At 31.5% G+C, this 21,509-nt stretch overlaps 1 protein-coding gene across 2 annotated transcripts; it reads right to left on the minus strand.

Moving 5' to 3' along the window:
* Window positions 1–3,996: 3,996 nt before the first annotated feature.
* LOC100800570 (cyclin-D2-1) lies at window positions 3,997–6,716 on the minus strand. 2 transcript variants are annotated; one of them, XM_026126646.2, is made up of 7 exons: window positions 6,475–6,715; window positions 6,111–6,343; window positions 5,558–5,644; window positions 5,354–5,452; window positions 5,061–5,262; window positions 4,823–4,971; window positions 3,997–4,706 (listed from the first exon to the last, which is right to left on the minus strand). In XM_026126646.2, the coding sequence occupies exons 2-7, from the start codon at window positions 6,225–6,227 to the stop codon at window positions 4,491–4,493; spliced, it is 870 nt and encodes a 289-aa protein (XP_025982431.1). In that variant the 5' UTR covers window positions 6,228–6,343; window positions 6,475–6,715; the 3' UTR covers window positions 3,997–4,490. The 2 variants fall into 2 exon arrangements, with proteins under 2 accessions (XP_025982431.1, XP_025982430.1); XM_026126645.2 differs by having other exon boundaries at window positions 6,111–6,716.
* Between the last annotated feature and the right edge of the window lie 14,793 nt (window positions 6,717–21,509).

Consider the following 21,509-nt stretch of genomic DNA (forward strand, 5'->3'; position numbering starts at 1 on the left):
TTAGGTGGAAAAACCCAGTGGACCGTTCGGTCCCGCCAACACCCTGTTCCGGAGCCACATGAATGTTATTGCTTAGGGCTGTTCATGTGTCCTCCATTTTCGAGTTTCGAGCTGTGTTCCATGATTGCCTAAGAGAGGACCCTCAAGGCAATCCTCCATTCTCACCCCGTTCCGGAGCCACATGGATGAATTGCGTTGTCATTCATGTGTCCTCCACTTTTCGAGTTTGGAGCTGTGTTCCATGATTTCCTAAGAGAGGACCCTCAAGGCAATCGTCCATTCTCACCCCGTTCCGGAGCCACATGGATGAATTGCGTTGTCATTCATGTGTCCTCCATTTTCGAGTTTGGAGCTATGTTCCATGATTGCCTAAGAGAGGACCCTCAAGGCAATCCTCCATTCTCACCCCGTTCCAGAGCCACATGGATGAATTGCGTTTTCATTCATGTGTCCTCCATTTTCGAGTTTGGAGCTGTGTTCCATGATTGCCTAAGAGAGGACCCTCAAGGCAATCCTCCATTCTCGTCCTTTTCCGGAGCCACATGAATGAATTGCGTTGTCATTCATGTGTCCTCCATTTTCGAGTTTGGAGCTGTGTTCCATGATTGCCTAAGAGAGGACCCTCAAGGCAATCCTCCATTCTCGTCCTTTTTCCGGAGCCACATGAATGTTCTTGCTTAGGGCTGTTCATGTGTCCTCCACTTTCGAGTTTGGAGCTGAGTTTCATGATTGCCTAAGTGCGGACCCTCAAGGCAATCCTCCATACTCCACCTTTGTTCGGATCACCATGAATGTCATTGCCTAGCGCTGTTCATGTGTTCTCCATTATCAAGTGCGAAGCTTCTGGTGACTGGGAAGCACGTTATTCTGTTGTTTTCCAGATCGGTTCCTTCGCCAAGTATGTGTATATGTGTATATCTGTATTATATTCATTGTTCTGGTTGTTGTTTGTATTTTGTTTTGTGCAGAAGAAAAAAAAAGTAGAGATGAGAGTCGTCATCGCGAAAAGGGCAGGACGGACGAAATCAGTGTCCTATCTTTGCTTTCCTCTTATCTCCGATGAGAGGTAAGTAAAGAGGGGCAACTGTCATACCCTAATTTCGTCCGGAGATTATTACTTGATGACATGCAATCTTTGGTTAGCCGCTTTGAGATACTTGGCGTCCTTTGTTGCACAATAAATGAAGTCCCGAGACGTCTCAGAAATCTAAAGGAAGCAGGCTTGCGCGATCCGTGAAATTCCGTAATGTGGCGGAAGTCGAAAAGAGGTGTTTCTGCGCAATCCGTAAGTTTCCGTAACTTCTTCGAAAGCTAAAAAAGAGTAAATACATAATTCGTAAGGGTTCGTAACCTTGCAGAAGAAAAAATAAGTATCGTTACGAAATTCGTAAAGTTTCGTAACGTTACGGAAAAAGAAATACAAAAAATAGAAAGGGGGGGTGCATTTAGTAAAAAGGGGGGTGTAAATAGCAACCAGGCCCACTTAGGCCCTCCAGAAGATTCCTCTAGAAGGCTGTTGCTTCTGGAGGAAGCAACCTGGCTCGCCTGGGCGAGCTGGGCGGCAAGCTTCTCCCCTATTTTGCTATAAATAGGGGAAGAAGTGAAGAAGAAAAGGGTTCAGCCCCTTAGGCACTTCTCTCTCTTTCGAATTTGCTTAGAAAAATTGTTTCCGTGAAGAAAATCCAAGCCGAGGCGCTTCCGTAACGTTTCCGTGAGAAATTACGCGAAGATTCTCGACCGTTCTTCAAGATTCATCGTTTGTTCTTCGTTTTCTTCAGTCTTCAACGGGTAAGTACCTCAAACTAAGCTTTTCAATTCATTATATGTACCCATGTATTTTCATTCTCGTTTTCATTTACTTTTTATACCCCCTTTTGACGTGCTTAAGCCATTTATTTAAGTCATTTCTCGCTTAACCTAAAAATAAAATAAATTTCCACCGATCGTTTGAATTGTATCATCCGTTAACTTTGGTTGAAATGAATTCCGACCGATCGGTCGTGCCGCAACCACGTTGGAAATAAAAAAAAAGGTAAATAATAATATAATAATAAAAAAAATACCTTTTAGTGAAATAAAGCGAAAAATCAATCGGACGTTTTCTCTCTGGTATTTCTCATTCTTGATTGAATTGACTAAATAACTAAAGTGAAACTAAGGCTAAAATCGACTCGCCTAGTCAAGCTCGTCCACAAAAATAGGATTTTGAAAGTTTATCATTTCTGTTTCTTACTAAGTAAAATGGATCATTTTCAAGGTCCAACGCCTTAAAATGATCACCTTCAAGTAAAAAGAACCACTTGATTCACGCATGAGAAAGAACTACGTAGGTCTGATTTCCTCTCCAAAGGAGGGTACGTAGGAGCAAAAGCCCCGCTTTTGTCGACCTCAAAAAATAAAAAGAAATAAAGTTAAGATAACACAATTCCACAATTCTAAAAAATAGGCTGTTGTCCTTTGAGACAAACGTGAGAGGTGCTAATACCTTCCTCAAACGTAAATACAACTCCCGAACTTAGAATTTTCATTTTGACCGGTTTCCTTCGGTTTTTCCGACGTTTTCCACAAATAAACGTTGGTGGCGACTCCGTGCATCTTTCCTCCCTTGGAAAGCGCACCCGTGAGCCCCGCCCTCGCTCGCCCGCGAAGGGCACGTTGCGACAAGTAGGTAGTTTTATCATTTTACTTTTGTATTTCTCTTTGTTCTTGGACATATCCTATATATGAAGAATAAAAAAAACATTCTATGAAGGATCAAACTAACAAAGCACTAATCTTGATCACAAATGTTACGGACTCAATGCTTGTTGACTATCATATGACAAAACAGGTGCAAACACAACATTACTTTCATCTGTTTGCTACAAGACCCAATCTTTAAAATTTAATATTTATTTACTCTAATAATAAAAATTGAGGATACTAATTTATCTTGTTACTCAACAAGTTATAAATAAAATATGCAAATGAGATGTCTGTTAATGGCAGATGGGTGCCATTAATAATCATGACTAACACTAACACAAATGATGTTGATCGTAGGAACACAAAGGATGTAACTCAAATGATATAACATCCCATGATGTCATATTGAATTTACTAACTAAAATATAGAACTAGTTATTTTAAGAAAATAGGTGAGTTCTAAAATTGAAAGTAAATTCATTTTCACTTTACAACTTTAAAATAAATCCATGTATGAAAACAATTCAAATTAAGAGAAAAAAGATAAAATAAAAACAAAAAAACAAATGACATCCATTTATAGAAATGATTAATTTCATCTATAGAAATTAATCGGGATCAGGAATAAGATAGCGATTTAAGACTATCTAATAATATCTCAGATAATAAGTCTCACATCAAATTAGAGTACTAGACACGACTTGCTCATATCATAATTTTTACTTTTAAAGTTTTAAAAAAAACTACATAAAAATTATATCTTATCTTAATCATTTTAAAATAAAATTTACCCTTCTTATGATGTTGTGCCTTATAATGGATTTTTGGCAATGAAGTTAATACTTACTTTTTGACGGGTCTCACTGGTCAGTAACTAAAACAAAAGCTAGTGGGCCTTCTGTTCAATATAGCGTTCTCCAATCCCAATAACAAGCAGAGGCAAATCTTCCGTTTGCTGAGTTAAATCTTGGTCGCAAATACTGACAACGACCAAAACAAGTAATCAAGCCACATTCACTTTGTTACCTTAAACTAAATTCCAATACCATGCCAAAATCAACCAAATTATTACCCGTGATGCTATTTGTATATTCTCGTGACAATTGATAAACGAAAAGTACCTATTAAGAAAATTAAAAAAAAAATCAACTAATTAAAGAATTAATATATAATAGAATTTTTTATTAAAAATTGTGATAATGTTCCATTGAAAATCCTGAAGAGTATGTTTGCTATTTTTTTTCCTATTTTTTATAATGCCCATGTCATTCGCTAATGCCCATAACTTTCTCACACCAAAAAGAGAAAGGATAATCGGAAAGTAAGGCTTTTCCTTTTATTTGTATTCTTTTTTTTGTTTAATTGGACAACACAAATTCTATTTTCCTCCAGAATTCGTACACAACACAAAATAAATAAAAAATTCTCAATTTATATTTCATTCTCTTTCCCGAAAAATGAAAAGTTAGGACACATAATGAATAGCCATTCTGTCAAAATGTTGATTCTTGCCACTTGACATGCTTTGCGTCAGCAACACATTGTTTCATCAAAATTTCCTCTCCCATCCATATCTCCGCAGCTGTTTCTATAACTTGATCATAACATACTAGCAACACCTCCTTTTCATGCTATAAGCATGAAATTGCTTAAATTTTCATCTTATCCACCCAAGACACACCTTCATTGAGTGTGTTACCAACTGCCTACAAGGCCACACTAAACTCTTATTCAACCAAACCAAATGAACTCTGGTGAAGGAAATAAATTAAAATTTCATGACTTGAAAGTCCCCTCAGAAGGGTTTAGTCAGATTTCCTCCTCTTAGAATTTGGAGTATCAAGGGAAGAATCTCTATATGATCCAACTGTTAATTCATCACTTATAGAGCTCAAGCATGCAGCATCAAGCACCCCAATAGGGCTTTGGGGTACAAATGATGCTAAGTTATTGCCCAAGTTTGCAGAATCTTGCATCAATGACAAATCTTTGATCAATTCAAGACCCTTCAAAATTCTTTCCTACAAAATGAAAACCTCATAACTTAGAAAACAAAATGCAGTAACTTATAAATGGACGATGATACATGTTAAACACCAATTTTTGTTTGTGTTGGAAATGGAAATCACCATATTACCTTCCCAACAATGAAAAAACATGCTGCAGCAGTTTCTTCTGCTTGCATTTGTAAGGCTTTGTCAATCTCTTCTGCTTGTATTTCCCTTGATACAGAAATTGCCACTGCTGCAGCAATTTCAGAGGGCCTGAATTCCAAGAAATTGATACCTATATTGATTTCCCAACAAGCACCACATTATTCCTCAAGAACATAGTATAAAGGCTAAACACACTAACAGAGTAAAGAGAATATATACATTTAATTATGTTAAGGATGGGTCCTACTGATCTCATAATGGATGACTTTACTATAACTTGGTCACAGTTGATCTTCCTGAGGAAGTAATCTAGGAAGGAAAATGGAGTTGAAGCCTGCATTTGCCATCTCAATGTGCTTAACACCAGTAGTTCCATTCTTTGAATGGTTTTAGCTTCAAATACAAACTTAGGTTCTCCAACCTACCAATTACAAACAAAAGTGATATAATAAGAGGAAAATGTACATGCCAAAAGTATATTTGACAATCTGGGTAATACGATTCTACTATACCTGTAAATCTACAAAAGGAGGCACTTTAATCTCCTCCATTTTGGCAGCAATTGACAAACATGCTACTGCTAACAGTTGTATACTCCAACTTTTGCCTCTCTAAACATACCAAGAGAAAAGGCCAGCAAAATGAATTTAGACTATTAAGATCAGGAAAACATAAACTCAATAAAACACTGGTATGCTTTTAGTATTTGATCTTACTGGTAATTCATATACTGATAGGAACCGATCCAAGTAGTTCACAGATAGACATAAACTACAGGGTCCAAAACCATAGTAAGCATGAGCCTGTTGATCACATTAGACAAAGTAAAATTTAATAACTGAGTTATCCAATCTAAAACCAAAAATCACACAGCTTCAACAAGTAATGAGCAGAACATATCAAAATCCAAATAACAGTAGTACTGCTGCTACATAACCCACTTCGATATTTATGAAAATAAAGGAAACTTCACTGCAATAGCCAGCCAATTGAAATCCAATAAGAAAACCATAAATTGTAAAGAAATTGATACCAAAATGGAAAAGTTAATCTTTTTATATGACTAAAAACCCATTAAATATACTTGAACCACCAAGGTAAGAATCCAAGTAAATTAACCAAAAAAATCTTAAAAGGGAATTCATTTTTAACTATCGTTGAATGAAAAGAAAAAAAGAGCTTTGTTGAAAGTAATCATTCTCCATCAATCAAAGTATGAAACAAGCAAGAAAATCAAGAACCCCCATTAGATAAAACCAATAAACCAACCTTCCAAATCCAATCAAGAGCCTCATTCCTAACACTCAAGTCCAAGTCCCCACTAAGCAGCCTCTTGAGGTAACCAACGTGGGGCAAATGCTCGCTCTCCCTCCCAACCAAATCCATAACAGTTTCATCGCTCAGTACAGAAAAATCCCAAAAATGTTCCGATCCATGATTGTCCTTAATCAGACACTGATTGTTAAAGTTAAGATGTTTGTGGTCCCAGGAAAGAGATTCATCTGCAACATTACAATCAAACTCATCAAAGCACGTGGCATTGTTTTCCAGAGACAGAAGGGTTGAGGTTGCAGGGTCAATGCTCCCTTCCATTGTTAGACCTCAAAATGGTATAAAAAATAATAATAGAAACCTTGTAAAACTAGTTCTTCAATAGATGGATTAAAAGAAGAAAACTTTATGCACACAAAAATGAAAAAATCTATAATGTAGACGCTTAGAGGATTGAGAGAAACGTGGAGTGGAGGATGAAAGAAGAGGGTGGGGAAGGGGACAACGTTTATGTAGGAAACTTGGCATGTGCCTTAGGTTAAAGACTTAAAGGGGTATTGAAGAGAAATATTTGTGAAGCCGCCAGAATCGATTGATTCATTCATACGTGTAATTGTGGGTCGGGTCTGGTCTGGTCTGGTAAAAGGAAAAGAAAATAAGTAAATAATATCAAAATCTTTATTTAAAGATTACCAAAATTGTTTGGTTTTTCCACCTTGATAAAATGAAAGAAGAGTTTCCCTTTTGTGTAAAAATGCGTATAATTAATTTTTTTCTATATTTTGTTTGGTTTGTTGATTTTGACTGAATTTGACTAAAAACTTATTAGTATGTCAAACAGAAGTAACTAGGTTAGTGTTCCGTAAGTTGCACATACATGAAATTCATATTTTATAATTTATAAGAATAATATTTCTTAGTATTTTTAATTTTTAATATACTATTAATTATTTAAATTTTAATAAATATATTAGTAAATATGTTAATAAATATTTAAATATATATATACACGTGTTCTAGAAAATTATTATTATTGAAAGTATTATCATAGGTAATATCTTTTTTTATTATGATGATATTTTACACGATCCTTTTTAACTTTTAAAAAAATTGATTTAGTTCTTTGTTTTTTATTTGTTTTTGGTATCCTTATTATTGGTACAAGACTTTTTGTTAATGATTATCTTCATAAAAAATTAGCATTTGTCCATATGGTAAAACCTTCTTTTATAATAGATTTTTAAATTTTTAAATTAATTAATTATGCTAATTTTGTCCCAGTTTCTCCTTTTATTTAGTTGGTTGCTCCCACCCGAGTTGCTAAAAGCTCAAGTTCTGTTAAGACGACAATGGAGAAGTAGAGTGACGAACAACATCCTTTGTCACACCTCTAAAACTGGGGGAAAAAAAAGATAGCATTAGAAATGTTTTATGCAATCTTATGCAAAAATAAAAGAAAGTGACAAAAGAAAAAGATAAAAGAAGAAACCAGATATCAAAGAGAGGGAGGAGAGGAAGCATAAAAAGGAATGGAGATTTTTAGATTTATCTTAATTTTCAAGTATATGATTGATATATTTTTCTCTTTATTTCACCTTTTCATTTATCTGTATATTTTTATTTTTTTACATCTAATTAAGATTTTTGTTCTTTTATATTTCACAATAGTTCTCTTGCTATAATATATCTTTTTTTTTTATATTTTTTGTTTTGACTAGTTATTTAGATCTAGATAATCTAAAGCCATGTGTTGGTTTTCAAATTCAGATTTTTTGGGGTCATAATAAAAATTGATAGGGGCATTAAAAAATTATATGAATGCTTCATACTTCCTCAAAGCATTTCGAAATTTATCTTATATAAATATTTTAAAAAATAGTTTTTTTTAATTATGTTTCCAAAAATATTGTTATATATTACATTATTTTGATTAATTTAAATTGTTTCCTAAAATATATATCATTAAAAATAAAACAAATTTATTTTTGTGTAGTATTGATTTATTTTATGCACACATTATCAAATCAAAATATAAATATACAAAAAATTGATTTATTTTACAAATTTTTGGAGTAAATTTAGTTTAAATCAGAATATATGTTTATATTGTTAGGTTGAATATTCAAATCATACCAATCATAATTTATTTAATTTAGTAATTTTTTAGGCAATTCAATAATTGTTTTGCATGATTTTGATTTTAATATAGAAGAATAAAACAATTAAAATGAATATTTAAATTGATTACATTTAATAGAAAAAATAAAATTAATTGTATTTAGTTGAGAAGAATGAACCTATGATTATCATCTGACATCATCTCATAGAATAAAATTTATATATATATATATATATATATATATATAATAATAATAATAATAATAATAATAATAATTTTATTATTCATAGATAAAGTATCTATTTAAATTTTGTTAAATAAAGTAAGTTTTTAATTACTAATTTGGAACCTATCTATACTTGTCCGGACTTTGTTGTTTTGACCATGTGTGTAACATTATAAGTTTTTGTATCTGGATAAGGAAATTCTTTACCATAAAAAATTATTTTATTATACTTAATAAAGTTTTGATTTAAATTTTTTAAAATAAAGTAAGTTTTTAATTACTAATTTGCACCCTATACTTGTCTAAACAGGTCGTGCAAGATGCAAGGCAAATTAGGCATCAGCCTAAGGCCCAAAAATAAAAATTTAAAACAAAATTTAACTGATCAAAATAAAATAATTTAAAATTTCTCTCTTTCCTAAAAATTAGTTAATCAATATCATCTTTTTAAAAATTAATCAATATCACAATTAATGTCATTTAAAGTATTTTATTTATCCCAAAAAAGTAAATCACTATTAACTTTCTTTTAATCCATCCCAATTCCCTAACTAACGTATCTCACTCTCTAGACTCCATTCTTCACGTTTTTTCATCTCCTCATCTTCTGTTCATAAAAAAAAATCTATTCTTCTCCTTCCCTTGAATGAAACCTATTGTCTATTAATCAAACTTTGTCTCCGCGGCTCAACCTCTCTGGATTTGACATCGTCTGGATTCTGAACGCCTATAAACCGCATACATCCCAGCGTCTCGCGTACAGAGCTTTCATCTCCATCCCGGTGAATTGGTGGAATGATTCATTTCACGGGCATGACTCTGGGTATGCAGCAATACAACACGTATCACGTAGCACCCTTGCGCCTGACACAACATCTAAACAACAAAATCTCTGTCTGTTTCCAATTTTAGGTTCTATCCTTCTGTTCATCGATCATCATTTTCTATAATATTTAGTTAATTTTTTTTTATTTTGATTACTTACAAAAGAAAATGTCAAATAGAAAGTATGAATCTGGTTATGAAAAATTGAAGAAAAAATGAAAAGTTGAAAAGCTAATTGAATCTCAACGTGGTGCCCTTGATAAATTTGTTATTATTCATAAAAATGACTCAGAAGCAAGTTCAATAGGTGAAAATGTGATAGAATAACCACTGATAGATCATACTGACAACGAGAAAAATGTTATAGAACAACCACCTATAAATAATACTGACAATGAGGTAGAACAACCACCTAGAGATGATACTGACAATAGTGAAAACGTGATAGAACAACCACCTATAAATAATACTAACAACACAAATAGTCATAATTTCAATCAAGAACTAGAAGACAATATTTTAGAAATAGGAGTAGAAGGAATGTTGAGCATAATAACACTTCTAGTGAAGTACCTACAAATATTTATGACCTAGGACTATGGAAAAATATTGATGGAAAATTTAGAGATTTAATGATAGAAAATGATTCTATCAAACATGACAATTTTAAATATCCAAAAGATGAAAATAATAGATATTTCTATTCATCATGTTATCAACGAACACTGTCAAATGGAGAAAAACATGATAGAAGATGGCTAGTTTATTCTAAAGATTTAGACAAAGTGTATTGTTTTGGCTGTAAGTTATTTGGTTCAACAAATGTTAGTCAACTAGCAAATGAAGGGACTAAAGATTGGAAGAATCCTGGTTCCAAACTTAAGAGTCATGAAACAAATCATGAACATATAATTAATATGACCAAGTGGATTGAACTAGAAAAGAGATTGACAACAAAACAAACAATTGATAAGAATATACAAGAACAAATTAACAAAGAAAAGGAACATTGGGAAAAGGTTCTACTTAGGATTATAGCTATAGTCAAATATCTTTCTAAAAATAATCTTGCTTTTCATGGAACAAATGAAAAGATATATGAAAAAGGTAATGGTAATTTTTTGAGTTTGATTGAGATGCTTGCGGAATTTGATCCAATTATGCAAGAACATGTTAGGCGCATAAAAAGTAATGAAACTCGTAATCATTTCTTGAGTAATACCATACAAAACGAGCTTATAGAAATGATAGCCTTCCAAGTTAAAAAGTCAATCATAGAGAAAGTTAAAGATGCAAAATATTTTTCTGTTATTCTTGATTGTACTCCTGATGTAAGTCATCAAGAACAAATGACTTTTATCTTGAGATGCGTTGATACTTCTAAATCTCCAATTAAAATTGAGGAGTATTTTTTAGAATTTTTAAAAGTTGATGACACATCAGGAAAAGATCTTTTTAATGAGCTTGTTAATGTTTTAAAAAAATATGGCCTTAATATTGATGATATAAGGGGACAAGGTTATGATAATGGTTCCAACATGAAGGGTAAAAATCAAGGAGTGCAAAGAAGATTATTAGACATAAATCCTAGAGCATTTTATACATCGTGTGAGCGTCATAACTTGAACTTAGTTTTATGTGATATGGCTAGTTTGTCTCCTAGAGCTATTTCTTTTTTGGAGTTCTACAACATATTTATTCTTTCTTTGATTCATCTACCAAACGGTGGAAAATTTTGCAAGATAATGTATCTAAATTTTATGTTAAATCATTATCTCAAACTCGTTGGGAAAGTAGAATAGAAAGTGTCAAAGCTATTAAGTTTCAAGCTCCAAAGGTAAGAAATGCTTTGACTGAATTATCAAAAAATTGTGAAGATCCTAAATTAAAAAGTGAAGCCATGTCTTTAGCAACTCGTGAACTTGAAGATTTTGAATTTTTATTAGGAATGAATATTTGGTATGATATTTTGTTTGCTGTCAATTCTGTTAGCAAGATTCTACAATCAAAAGGTATGCATATAGATGTTGCTATAGATCATTTAAAAGGTCTTATCACTTATTTAAAACATTATAGGGAAAATGGGTTTGCATTGGCTTTAGAATTCACAGAAAAAATGGCTATCAAAATGGATATAGAGCCAAAATTTTGTGAAAAACGTAAAATTCATAGAAAACCTCATTTTGATGAAAATATTAGTAATGAGAACACACATTCACCTGAAGAATATTTTCGTATTGAGTATTTTTTATACATATTAGATCAATCAATTAATTCTATTGAGACACGATTTGAACAATTTTTACAATATGAGACTATTTTTGGATTTTTATTTGATTCCAAAAAAATTAAAGCTTTAGATGAGGATGAATTGAAAAAATATTGTATTAATCTTGAAAAGTTTTTAAGGTTTAATGAATACTCTGATATTGATGGTCTTGATTTATTTTCAGAACTGAAAGTACTAAGAGAAATGTTAAGAGAAGAAATTAGCACACCAATAGAAGTATTGAGTTATATTAAAACTTTAGATTCTTTTCCAAATGTTTACATTGCATATAAAATTTTATTGACAATCCTTGTAACAGTTACTACTACTGAAAGAAGTTTTTCAAAATTAAAATTGCTTAAATCATATCTAAAATCAACAATATTACAAGATAGATTGAATGAGTTAGCTATTTTATCTATTGAAAGTGAAGTGTTAGAATTGTTTGATTATAAAACTCTGATAAATGATTTTGCAGCTAAAAAAGTTAGAAAATTAATATAAAAATTGATATTTTACATAATATACTAAGTCTCTTTAAAATTCTTGTAAAAAAAAGTCTCCTTTAACATTTTCGTCTTAGGCCCCAAAATGTCTGTACACAGCCCTGTCCAATATAGCATCTTCTATTTTTTAAGTCTACTGGTCAAGGTAAGAGAGCTTACTCGACTTCTTTATTTTGAAATGCTTGGGTGGAAATATATTTATAAACGTCAAGGTAGTTCTATAATTTGTATTTTTATAATTAATAATACATTATTTCTAAAATAAAATGACAAAAATAAGTTTTAAACTTTATTTGACATTTTTAATAAAAATTGAGAGAAACACATTGATATAATGACATTTCCATGAAAAAAAATTTAATTAGGGGCAACACTGGCTTTTTACCTTGTGAAAATTATTTCAAAAATCTAAAATAATATATTTTAGTTTCTTAATGATAAATTCCATATTTGAATGACTTTGAGAATTTATATGTATTTTGTAATTTTTTTTGCTAAGTATTCTCTTATTAGGGTAAAAATGTAAATTCACATGCAAATGTCTTTATAATTTTTTTAAAAAATTAGTGATATGAAATCAATGCAGTAGTTTATTTTAAATTTTCTGAGTTAAAATAAATTAATTTAATAATTATTTCTTATTTTAACAAGTTTACTAGTTTAGTAAACACCAAGAATAAATTGATGATTTCTTCATTTTATTTAAATATTTAAATTTTATATTTTAAAGTGATAAAAAGGACATTTCAAATTATTTTAAGTTCAAGACTTATGATAAAGAATGATGCTTTAATATTGATAAAAAAAACTTAACAACATACATTATCCACTGAAAAGCAAAAAACGGAAAATGTGTAAGAAGTATAGTACAAATGTTTATAAAAATGGATTTAAAGGAAGTTTCCTTTAAAATTCTTATGATAATTATAAGGAATTATGAAAGCCTAGAACCCAATGGTAAATTCGTGTTTTTCACAAATCTAGTTACCTGTTGATGATAACTTTTGTTTGATACTTAAGGCCTATGGTATAAGTATAATAAGAAGGGTCTAAGAATTTAAATGGGTAAAATTCATGTTTTTAGTTCCTGGGCTTGCTCCCAATTTGCATTTTTTAACTATAGATTTGAGGAAGGATTAAAAACATTTTTTTTATAAAGTTTAGTGATTAAATTGCACTCATGACATAAAAAAAAGTGATTAAATTACACAATTTGTAAGTTTGGAGACTAAAAACAAGAATCAATAAAAGTATAGAGAGAAAACATATTTTATCCTATTGAAAACACAAAATGATGATGTGGACTTATAATTTGTGAATTGTTGATGAATTCACGCATAAATGAACAATTGTTGTGAATGAGTATGCATGCAAGTTAGGAGGTAGTTAGAAGGCATTCCAACCAGGGTAGGAAATTATGAGTGTCACCTCATAATGGAACTTGGGGATAGATAAACAAATCATTTCTAAAATAAAATGATGTGATTGAATGAATCACTTTCAAATGATTCTCCAACTTGTCTCATAGGAAGAAGGGTTATTTCTAGCCCCTAAAATTATTTCCCTCTAGTGTAGAGGAGGATAACCACCTCTTCTTGTACTCCAATTAATTGTAGTACTATTTAAGAGATGTTTGAGTCTTGACCAACTTAGTGAGTGAGTTTTTATTGACTATTTCTTTCTCCCTTGTTATGATATATTTTCTTCTTTAGTTTTTTTTATATCTATATCTATCTGTATCTTGTTTTGAAATACTTTGTATTTTATTTAATTAGCTCCCATGTTATGATGGATTTTCTTCTTTGGTTTGTATTTGATATTTATGTGTATTTTGTTTTGAAATACTTGTATTCATGCATTTCATTATGATATAATTTTTTCTAATGGTTTATATATATAGACATACAAACAAAGAGATATATAGAGAGAGATAACATTTATTAAATGGTTGTCACAACCTACCCTTCGGCGGGAGGGCGAGTGACGTGTCATTATTTTCTCCTATTTCTTAACCCTTTTTGCACCATTTTAAATACTTATTAGTCTTAATTGTCAAATTTATTAGGTAGTTTTATTATTTGGGCCCATTCAGCTAATTTGATGTTTTTAATCTAATTTCAGGAATTAATAAAACATTGGGCTTGAATCTAGCACTGGGCTTGGACTTGAAGAGGGCAGACTAATTTATTCTACAAAATTAGATCTTATCTTATCTTATCTAGATATTATTTAGATTTGATCTCATCTAGATATTATTTCATCTAGATCTTATCTTATCTTATCTAGATTTGATTTGATTTTACTTATGGGCTTGGATTTAAAATAGATCTGTAAGCTTTGGGGCTGAAAAAAACTATATAACAACACCAAGGTTCTAGTTTAGCTCTCTTTCTCTCTTCTATTTTTCGTTTTTAGTTTTAGTCTCTCTTCTCTTTCTCTTTTATTTTCGTTTTTTTACAATTCCAGTTCAGACTTTTAGTTTTATCAATAAAATTTTGTTCTTTATTTGATTAATGGAAGGCTAAGTCCGCAGCGTTTTTTTTTCTTGAGGATCAAGCACAGTTCTCTTTGAGGTTCTATTATTACTGTTAAATTCTGTTCAGTTTTTCCTCTTCACTAATTACTCTAAATTTGTTGCTATTAATTCATGCATGCTTAGTGCTTGATTATTTGTCTCTGCGCTTAATTTACGTTCATGCTTAATGATCGTTTATGAGTAATTGGTGTGTGTGATGCTTAATCACATAATGAATGCTTTATGTTAAATTTCGCTTAGTAATTTAATTTAGGGTTGGATTAAGTGGTTGAACTGATAAAGGATAAATTCTCGCAACCTAGGATAAGAGACTTGCTTGTGAATCAAGGGGAAGTAACGTATCTTAATTATGATAAATTCTAATTCAATTTTACTCGTTGTTTAATTTACAAAAGCAAACAACCCCCCCCCCCAATTTGTTACTATTTCCTACTATCTGTTATGAACATTTGGTGTATCATTGCTCGTTGGGAAACGACCTAGGATCACTTCCTAGTTACTACATTTTAATATTTATTTGATTCGGGTACGGCCTCGATCAAATTTGGCGCCGTTGCCGGGGAGCAGTGTCCAAAGGTTCATAATAGCTAGTGTCGTGTTAGTGTTTAATTCTTTCATGTTTTATGTTTAATTGTTAGTGTTGTGTTAGTGTGTGTGTTAGTGTTGTTTAGTGTCTTGGTATTTTGTTTAGTGTGTGTTCTGTTTTAGTTTTTCTGTTAAGCGCTTCCCCTGTTTCAGTTTTAGGTGTTTTGCTGTGAATAGTATTTTGCGGCGGATTTAGCGATCACTTTTGCTTGCGGCAAAACAGAGTAGTAGTGGAAATCATGTAGCGACGGATTTTAGCGACCACCCTTGCTGAATTATTTGAGATTTTTTGTTTTAGTAGCTAGAGTTGTTATTTTTGGCTGAATTTTTTTGTGGTAACTTCTTTTAATCTATATTTTGTGAAAAAAATAGCTAGAGTCTTTAGTTTGGTTAGATTTGAAAGTTCCAAAAAAGTAGCAAATTTGATTTTTGTCAAAACTTCAAACGACTATAACTTTTGCTCTGGTTATCAGAATCGCAATTATTATATATGTATTTGGGGTAGAAAAAAATTTCCTATGCCGTGGAAGCCAGCTATAGGCCGGCTGAGGTCTCCATCGTCCAAAAAAGTGATTATGTCAAAAGTTTTTTTATTTTTCAAGTATTATTCTCTTATTTTTCTTAACTTATCATTTTTAGCTTATATAGTTAAACTTCGAATTTTCATTTGAAATGTTTTGTGCTATCTTATCATTTTATAAGGTTGCTCACAAAATTTCAAGTCATTTAGATATCATTTAATGGTAGCTGTAGTTCAAACCTATACTATTACTTTCATAAGAAGACAACTAATTGTGCATGCTGAATTTAGTGTATGACCAGAGGAAATCCATCTGACTTACAACCCTTTGATCCTGAGATAGATAGGACATTTCATAGATTAGTTAGACATCATTTAGTACCTTTTGAGCATCCTGAGCATTCTGTTATTGTGATTTTGAGCATTATAGTTTTAAACATTCTGATTTTGTACATTCTGAGAATATGGCACAACCTCCACCCCGTGATGTAGAAGCAAATGACTTTGATGTTTTGATGATGATCATGGTGATTTGATGCAAATGATGCAAATGCACTTTTCAAGTTTAAATTTAAGACAATGATTCAAGAATGCAAGACACAACATCAAGATGATCACTAGTATTTTAGGAAGGGAATTCCTAATTGATATAGCAAAAGGTTTGGCCAAGTAATTTAAGTTAAAAAGTGTTTTTCAAGAGATTTACTCTCTGGTAATCGATTACCAGAGGATGTAATCGATTACCAGTGGTAAAAAATGTTTACAACAGCTATTAAAAATTTGAATTCAAATTTTAGACTGTGTAATCGATTACACCATATTGGTAATCGATTACCAGCAGTTAATAAACGTTTTAATTCAAATTTTAAAACCTGTAATCGATTACACAAATCCTGTAATCGATTACCAGAGGAAATTTTCAGAAAAATATTTCTAAGAGTCACATCTTCTCAAATGGCTTTTACATGACCACCAAAGGTCTATATATATGTGACTTAAAACACGAATTTGCTCAGAGTTTTTCAGAACAACAAGTGTTATTCTCTCAAAGAGCAAAAACATTTCATCCTCTTAAGAATTCCTTGGCCAATTCACTTGCATTTCAATAAGGAATCATTTGAGTGCTCAGATTGTAAAATCGATCTCTTTCAAGAGAGATTCATTCTTCTCTTCTTTCTAAATTCTCTAAGGGATTAAAAGACCGATGGTCTCTTGTTGTAAAAGAATTCTGAACACAAAGGAAGGATTGTCCTTGTGTGTTCAGAACTTGTAAAAAGATTTTACAAGATAGTGGAACTCTCAAGCAAGTTGCTTGGGGACTGGACGTAGGCACAAGGGTGTGGACGAACTAGTATAAATCCGAGTTTGCACTTTCTTTTCCCTTAAACTCTTCTATTTATTATTGCTTTATATTTATATTCAGATTGTTCTATTTAAATCATTATTTAAGAGTTCATGTTTAAGGGAATTTGTAATTTGAATAGAGAGTGAAATAGAATTTTAATTGGGGAAATAGTTTGCAATATCTTAATTCAACCCCCCTTCTTAAGATATATGAGGCCACTTGTCTAACAAGTGGTATCAGAGCTTTATTCTTGTATAAAGTTTAGAAGCTTCAAGAAAAATGGCCTTAGCAAACTTCTTATTTCCAGAAGGAAATTCAATCAATAGACCTCCAATCTTTAATGGAGAGGGTTACCACTACTGGAAAACCCGAATGCAAATTTTTATTGAGGCAATAGACTTAAATATTTGGGAAGCCATAGAAATAGGGCCTTATATACCCACCACAGTAGAAAGAATCACAATAGATGGGAGCACAACAAGTGAAAGCATAACAATAGAAAAACCTAGAGATAGATGGTCTGAAGAGGATGGAAGACGAGTACAATACAATTTAAAAGCCAAAAACATAATTACATCTCCCTGTGGAATGGATGAATATTTCAGGGTTTCAAATTGTAAGAGTGCTAAGGAAATGTGGGACACTCTACAATTAACACATGAAGGAACAACAAATGTTAAAAGATCTAGGATAAACACATTAACTCGTGAATATGAACTATTTAGGATGAATGCAAATGAAAACATTCAAGACATGCAAAAGAGGTTCACACATATAGTAAATCATCTTGCAGCCTTAGGGAAAAAGTTTCAAAATGAAGATCTCATAAACAAAGTGTTAAGATGTTTAAGCAGAGAATGGTAACCTAAAGTAACAGCCATTACTGAATCAAGAGATTTATCTAACATGACTCTTACTACTCTATTTGGAAAGTTACAGGAACACGAAATGGAATTGTTGAGATTAAATCAACATGAAGAAAATGACAAGAAAAAGAAGGGAATTGCTCTTAAAGCCTCATCTTCAATCCAAGAAGAAAGTGATTAGGAAATTGATCTAGATGAAGATGATGATCTTAGCCTTTTTGTAAAAAGGTTCAACAAGTTTCTTAAAGTAAGAGGAAATCAATGGCGACCCAATTTTAAATCTAAAAGAAGGACATAAACTTCATCCTCTACTCCAAAATGCTTTGAATGCAATCAACCTGGACATCTGAGGGTTGATTGTCCTATCTTCAAGAAAAAGATGGAGAAGTCTGAAAAGAAAAATTTTAGTGAAAAGAAATTGAAGAAAGCATACATCACATGGGATGACAATGATATGGAATCTTCTGAAGATTCAGAAAATGAAGAGATAAACCTCTGTCTAATGGCTAAAAGTTATGAAAGTGATGAAGAGGTAACATCTTCAAATAACTTATCCATTTCTTTTGATGAATTACAAGATGCATTTGCTGATTTGCATAAAGAGTCAATTAAACTTGCAAAGTTAGTTTCATCTTCTAAGAAAACAATTTCAGATTTAGAAAATGAAATTTCAAAATTAAACAAAGAATTAGATCATCTTAGAACTGAAGTCTCAATTTCTAAATCAAATGAAAAAGTTCATATCTCTACTATTTCTGACAAGAAAATATCTGATTCTTGTAGTTGTTGTGAAAAATATGAAAAAGAAATTAAAGAGTTGAAAAAATCACTTGCAAAATTTTCTTATAGTAAAAATAATTTGGATGTCATATTAGGAAAACAAAAATGTGTCTCCAATAAGGTTGAAATAGGATATAAATATGAAAAACAACAAAAATTTCATAAAAACCTCTTTACTTCCACACAAAAATATAATTATAGTTCTATCACTTGTTTTTACTGTGGAAGAAAAGGGCATGTCATATCTACTTGCTACTTTAAGAAAAACTACAACAACATTAAAATGATATGGGTCCCAAAAGGATCTTCAGTTTACACTAACACACAAGGACCCAATAAAGTTTGGGTACCTAAGTCAAAAACTTGATTATGTAGGTATCTTTGAGGAAGGAGTGGTACATAGATAGCGGATGTTCAAAACATATGACTGGAGATGCATCAAAGTTTACACATATCTCTCCCAAGAATAGTGGGCATGTAACATATGGTGACTACACCAAAGGTAGAATCCTTGGAGTTGATAAAATAGGTACAAATTCTTCAAACTCCATTGAAAATGTTCTACTTGTTGAAGGTCTTAAGCACAACCTTCTTAGTGTTAGTCAATTATGTGACAAAGGATATCTAGTATCATTTGATTCTCAAAAATGTCTTATAGAACATAAGCATGACATTAATATAAAGCATGTAGGACATAGAGTCAACAATGTATACATGATAGACTTAAGCCTAAAACTAGATAACAACCATTGTTTTCTTAGCAAAAATGATGATCCATGGTTATGGCATAAAAGAATTGCTCACATAAACATGGATCACTTAAACAAATTAATTTCAAAAGATTTAGTAGTTGGTTTGCCTAAATTGAAATTTGAAAAAGATAAACTATGTGATGTATGTCAAAAGGGTAAACAAACTAGAGTCTCATCCAAACCTAAAAATATTGTTTCAACCACTCAACCCTTACAATTATTGCATATGGATTTATTTGGTCCATCTAGAACCATGAGTTTTGGAGGAAATTACTATGCTCTTGTCATAGTTGATGATTTCTCTAGATATACTTGGACATTATTCATTACTCATAAAAGTGATGCATTCCAAGCATTTAGAAAACTTGCTAAAGTTATACAAAACCAGAAAAATCTTAAGATTGCATCCATTAGAAGTGATCATGGGGGTGAATTTGAAAACAAAGATTTTGAATTATTTTGTGAAGAACATGGTATTGAGCATAATTTTTCTGCACCTAGAACCCCTCAACAAAATGGAGTTGTTGAGAGGAAAAATAGGTCATTGGAAGAAATTGCTAGAACTTTATTAAATGATACTTTTCTTCCAAAATATTTTTGGGCTGAAGCCGTCAATACTGCATGTTACATCATGAATAGGACTTTAATAAGACCCATTTTAAAGAAAACCCCATATGAGTTATATAATGGTAGAAAACCCAACATTTCACATCTACATGTTTTTGGTTGCAAATGTTTTGAGCTTAATAATGGTAAAGATAATCTAGGAAAATTTGATGCAAAATCTGATGAAGGCATCTTTCTTGGATATTCATTGCAAAGCAAAGCATATAGAATATATAACAAAAGAACTATGAATATTGAGGAATCCATTCATGTTACTTTTGATGAATCTAATGCTATCTTGTCAAGAAAGAATATGCTAGATGATATTGCAAAATCTTTAGAACAAATTCATATTCATGGACAAGATTCTAAAGGAAAAGGGAAAGGAAGCAATGAAGATCCTCTTGAAGAAGCCAAATCAAATAATCAACTTCCAAAAGAATGGAAAGCCTCAAAAGATCATCCTCTCGACAGCATTATTGGTGATATCTCAAAAGGGGTAACAACTAGACATTCTCTTAAAGAATTATGCAATAATATGGCTTTTGTATCTATGATTGAACCTAAAAATATAAAAGAAGCCATAATAGATGATAATTGGATAATTGCCATGCAAGAAGAACTGAATCAATTTGAAAGAAACAATGTGTGGGAACTTGTAGAGAAACCTAAAAATTATCCCATCATAGGAACAAAATGGGTATTTAGAAATAAGTTAGATGAACATGGAATAATCATTAAAATAAGGCTAGATTAGTTGCAAAAGGATATAATCAAGAAGAAGGTATAGATTATGAAGAAACATATGCTCCAGTTGCTAGATTAGAAGCCATCAGAATGCTCTTAGCATATGCATCCATAATGAATTTTAAGCTTTATCAAATGGATGTTAAAAGTGCTTTTCTAAATGGCTTAATTCAAGAAGAAGTATATGTTGAACAACCACCAGGCTTTGAAATATTGGATAAGCCAAATCATGTCTATAAATTGAAAAAGGCTTTATATGGCTTGAAACAAGCCCCTAGGGCTTGGTATGAGCGTCTAAGTAAGTTCCTTTTAGAAAAGGACTTTTCTAGAGGAAAAGTGGATACTACTCTTTTTATAAAGAGAAAATCACATGATATTTTATTAGTTCAAATTTATGTTGATGACATTATTTTTGGATCCACTAATGAATTATTGTGCAAGGAATTCTCCCATGACTTGCAAAGTGAGTTTGAAATGTCAATGATGGGAGAACTTAACTTCTTTCTTGGATTGCAAATTAAACAAACCAAGGATGGTATCTTTGTCAATCAATCCAAGTATTGCAAAGAGTTAATCCGCAAATTTGACATGGAAAATGCTAAGCACATGGCTACACCAATGAGCACTGCTTGCTATCTAGATAAAGATGAAACTGGTAAGTCAATAGATGTTAAGCAATATCGAGGTATGATCGGATCACTTCTTTATTTATCT

The sequence above is a fragment of the Glycine max genome, chromosome 18, assembly GCF_000004515.6.
Source record: "Glycine max cultivar Williams 82 chromosome 18, Glycine_max_v4.0, whole genome shotgun sequence".
Classification (NCBI taxonomy): Eukaryota; Viridiplantae; Streptophyta; class Magnoliopsida; order Fabales; family Fabaceae; genus Glycine; species Glycine max.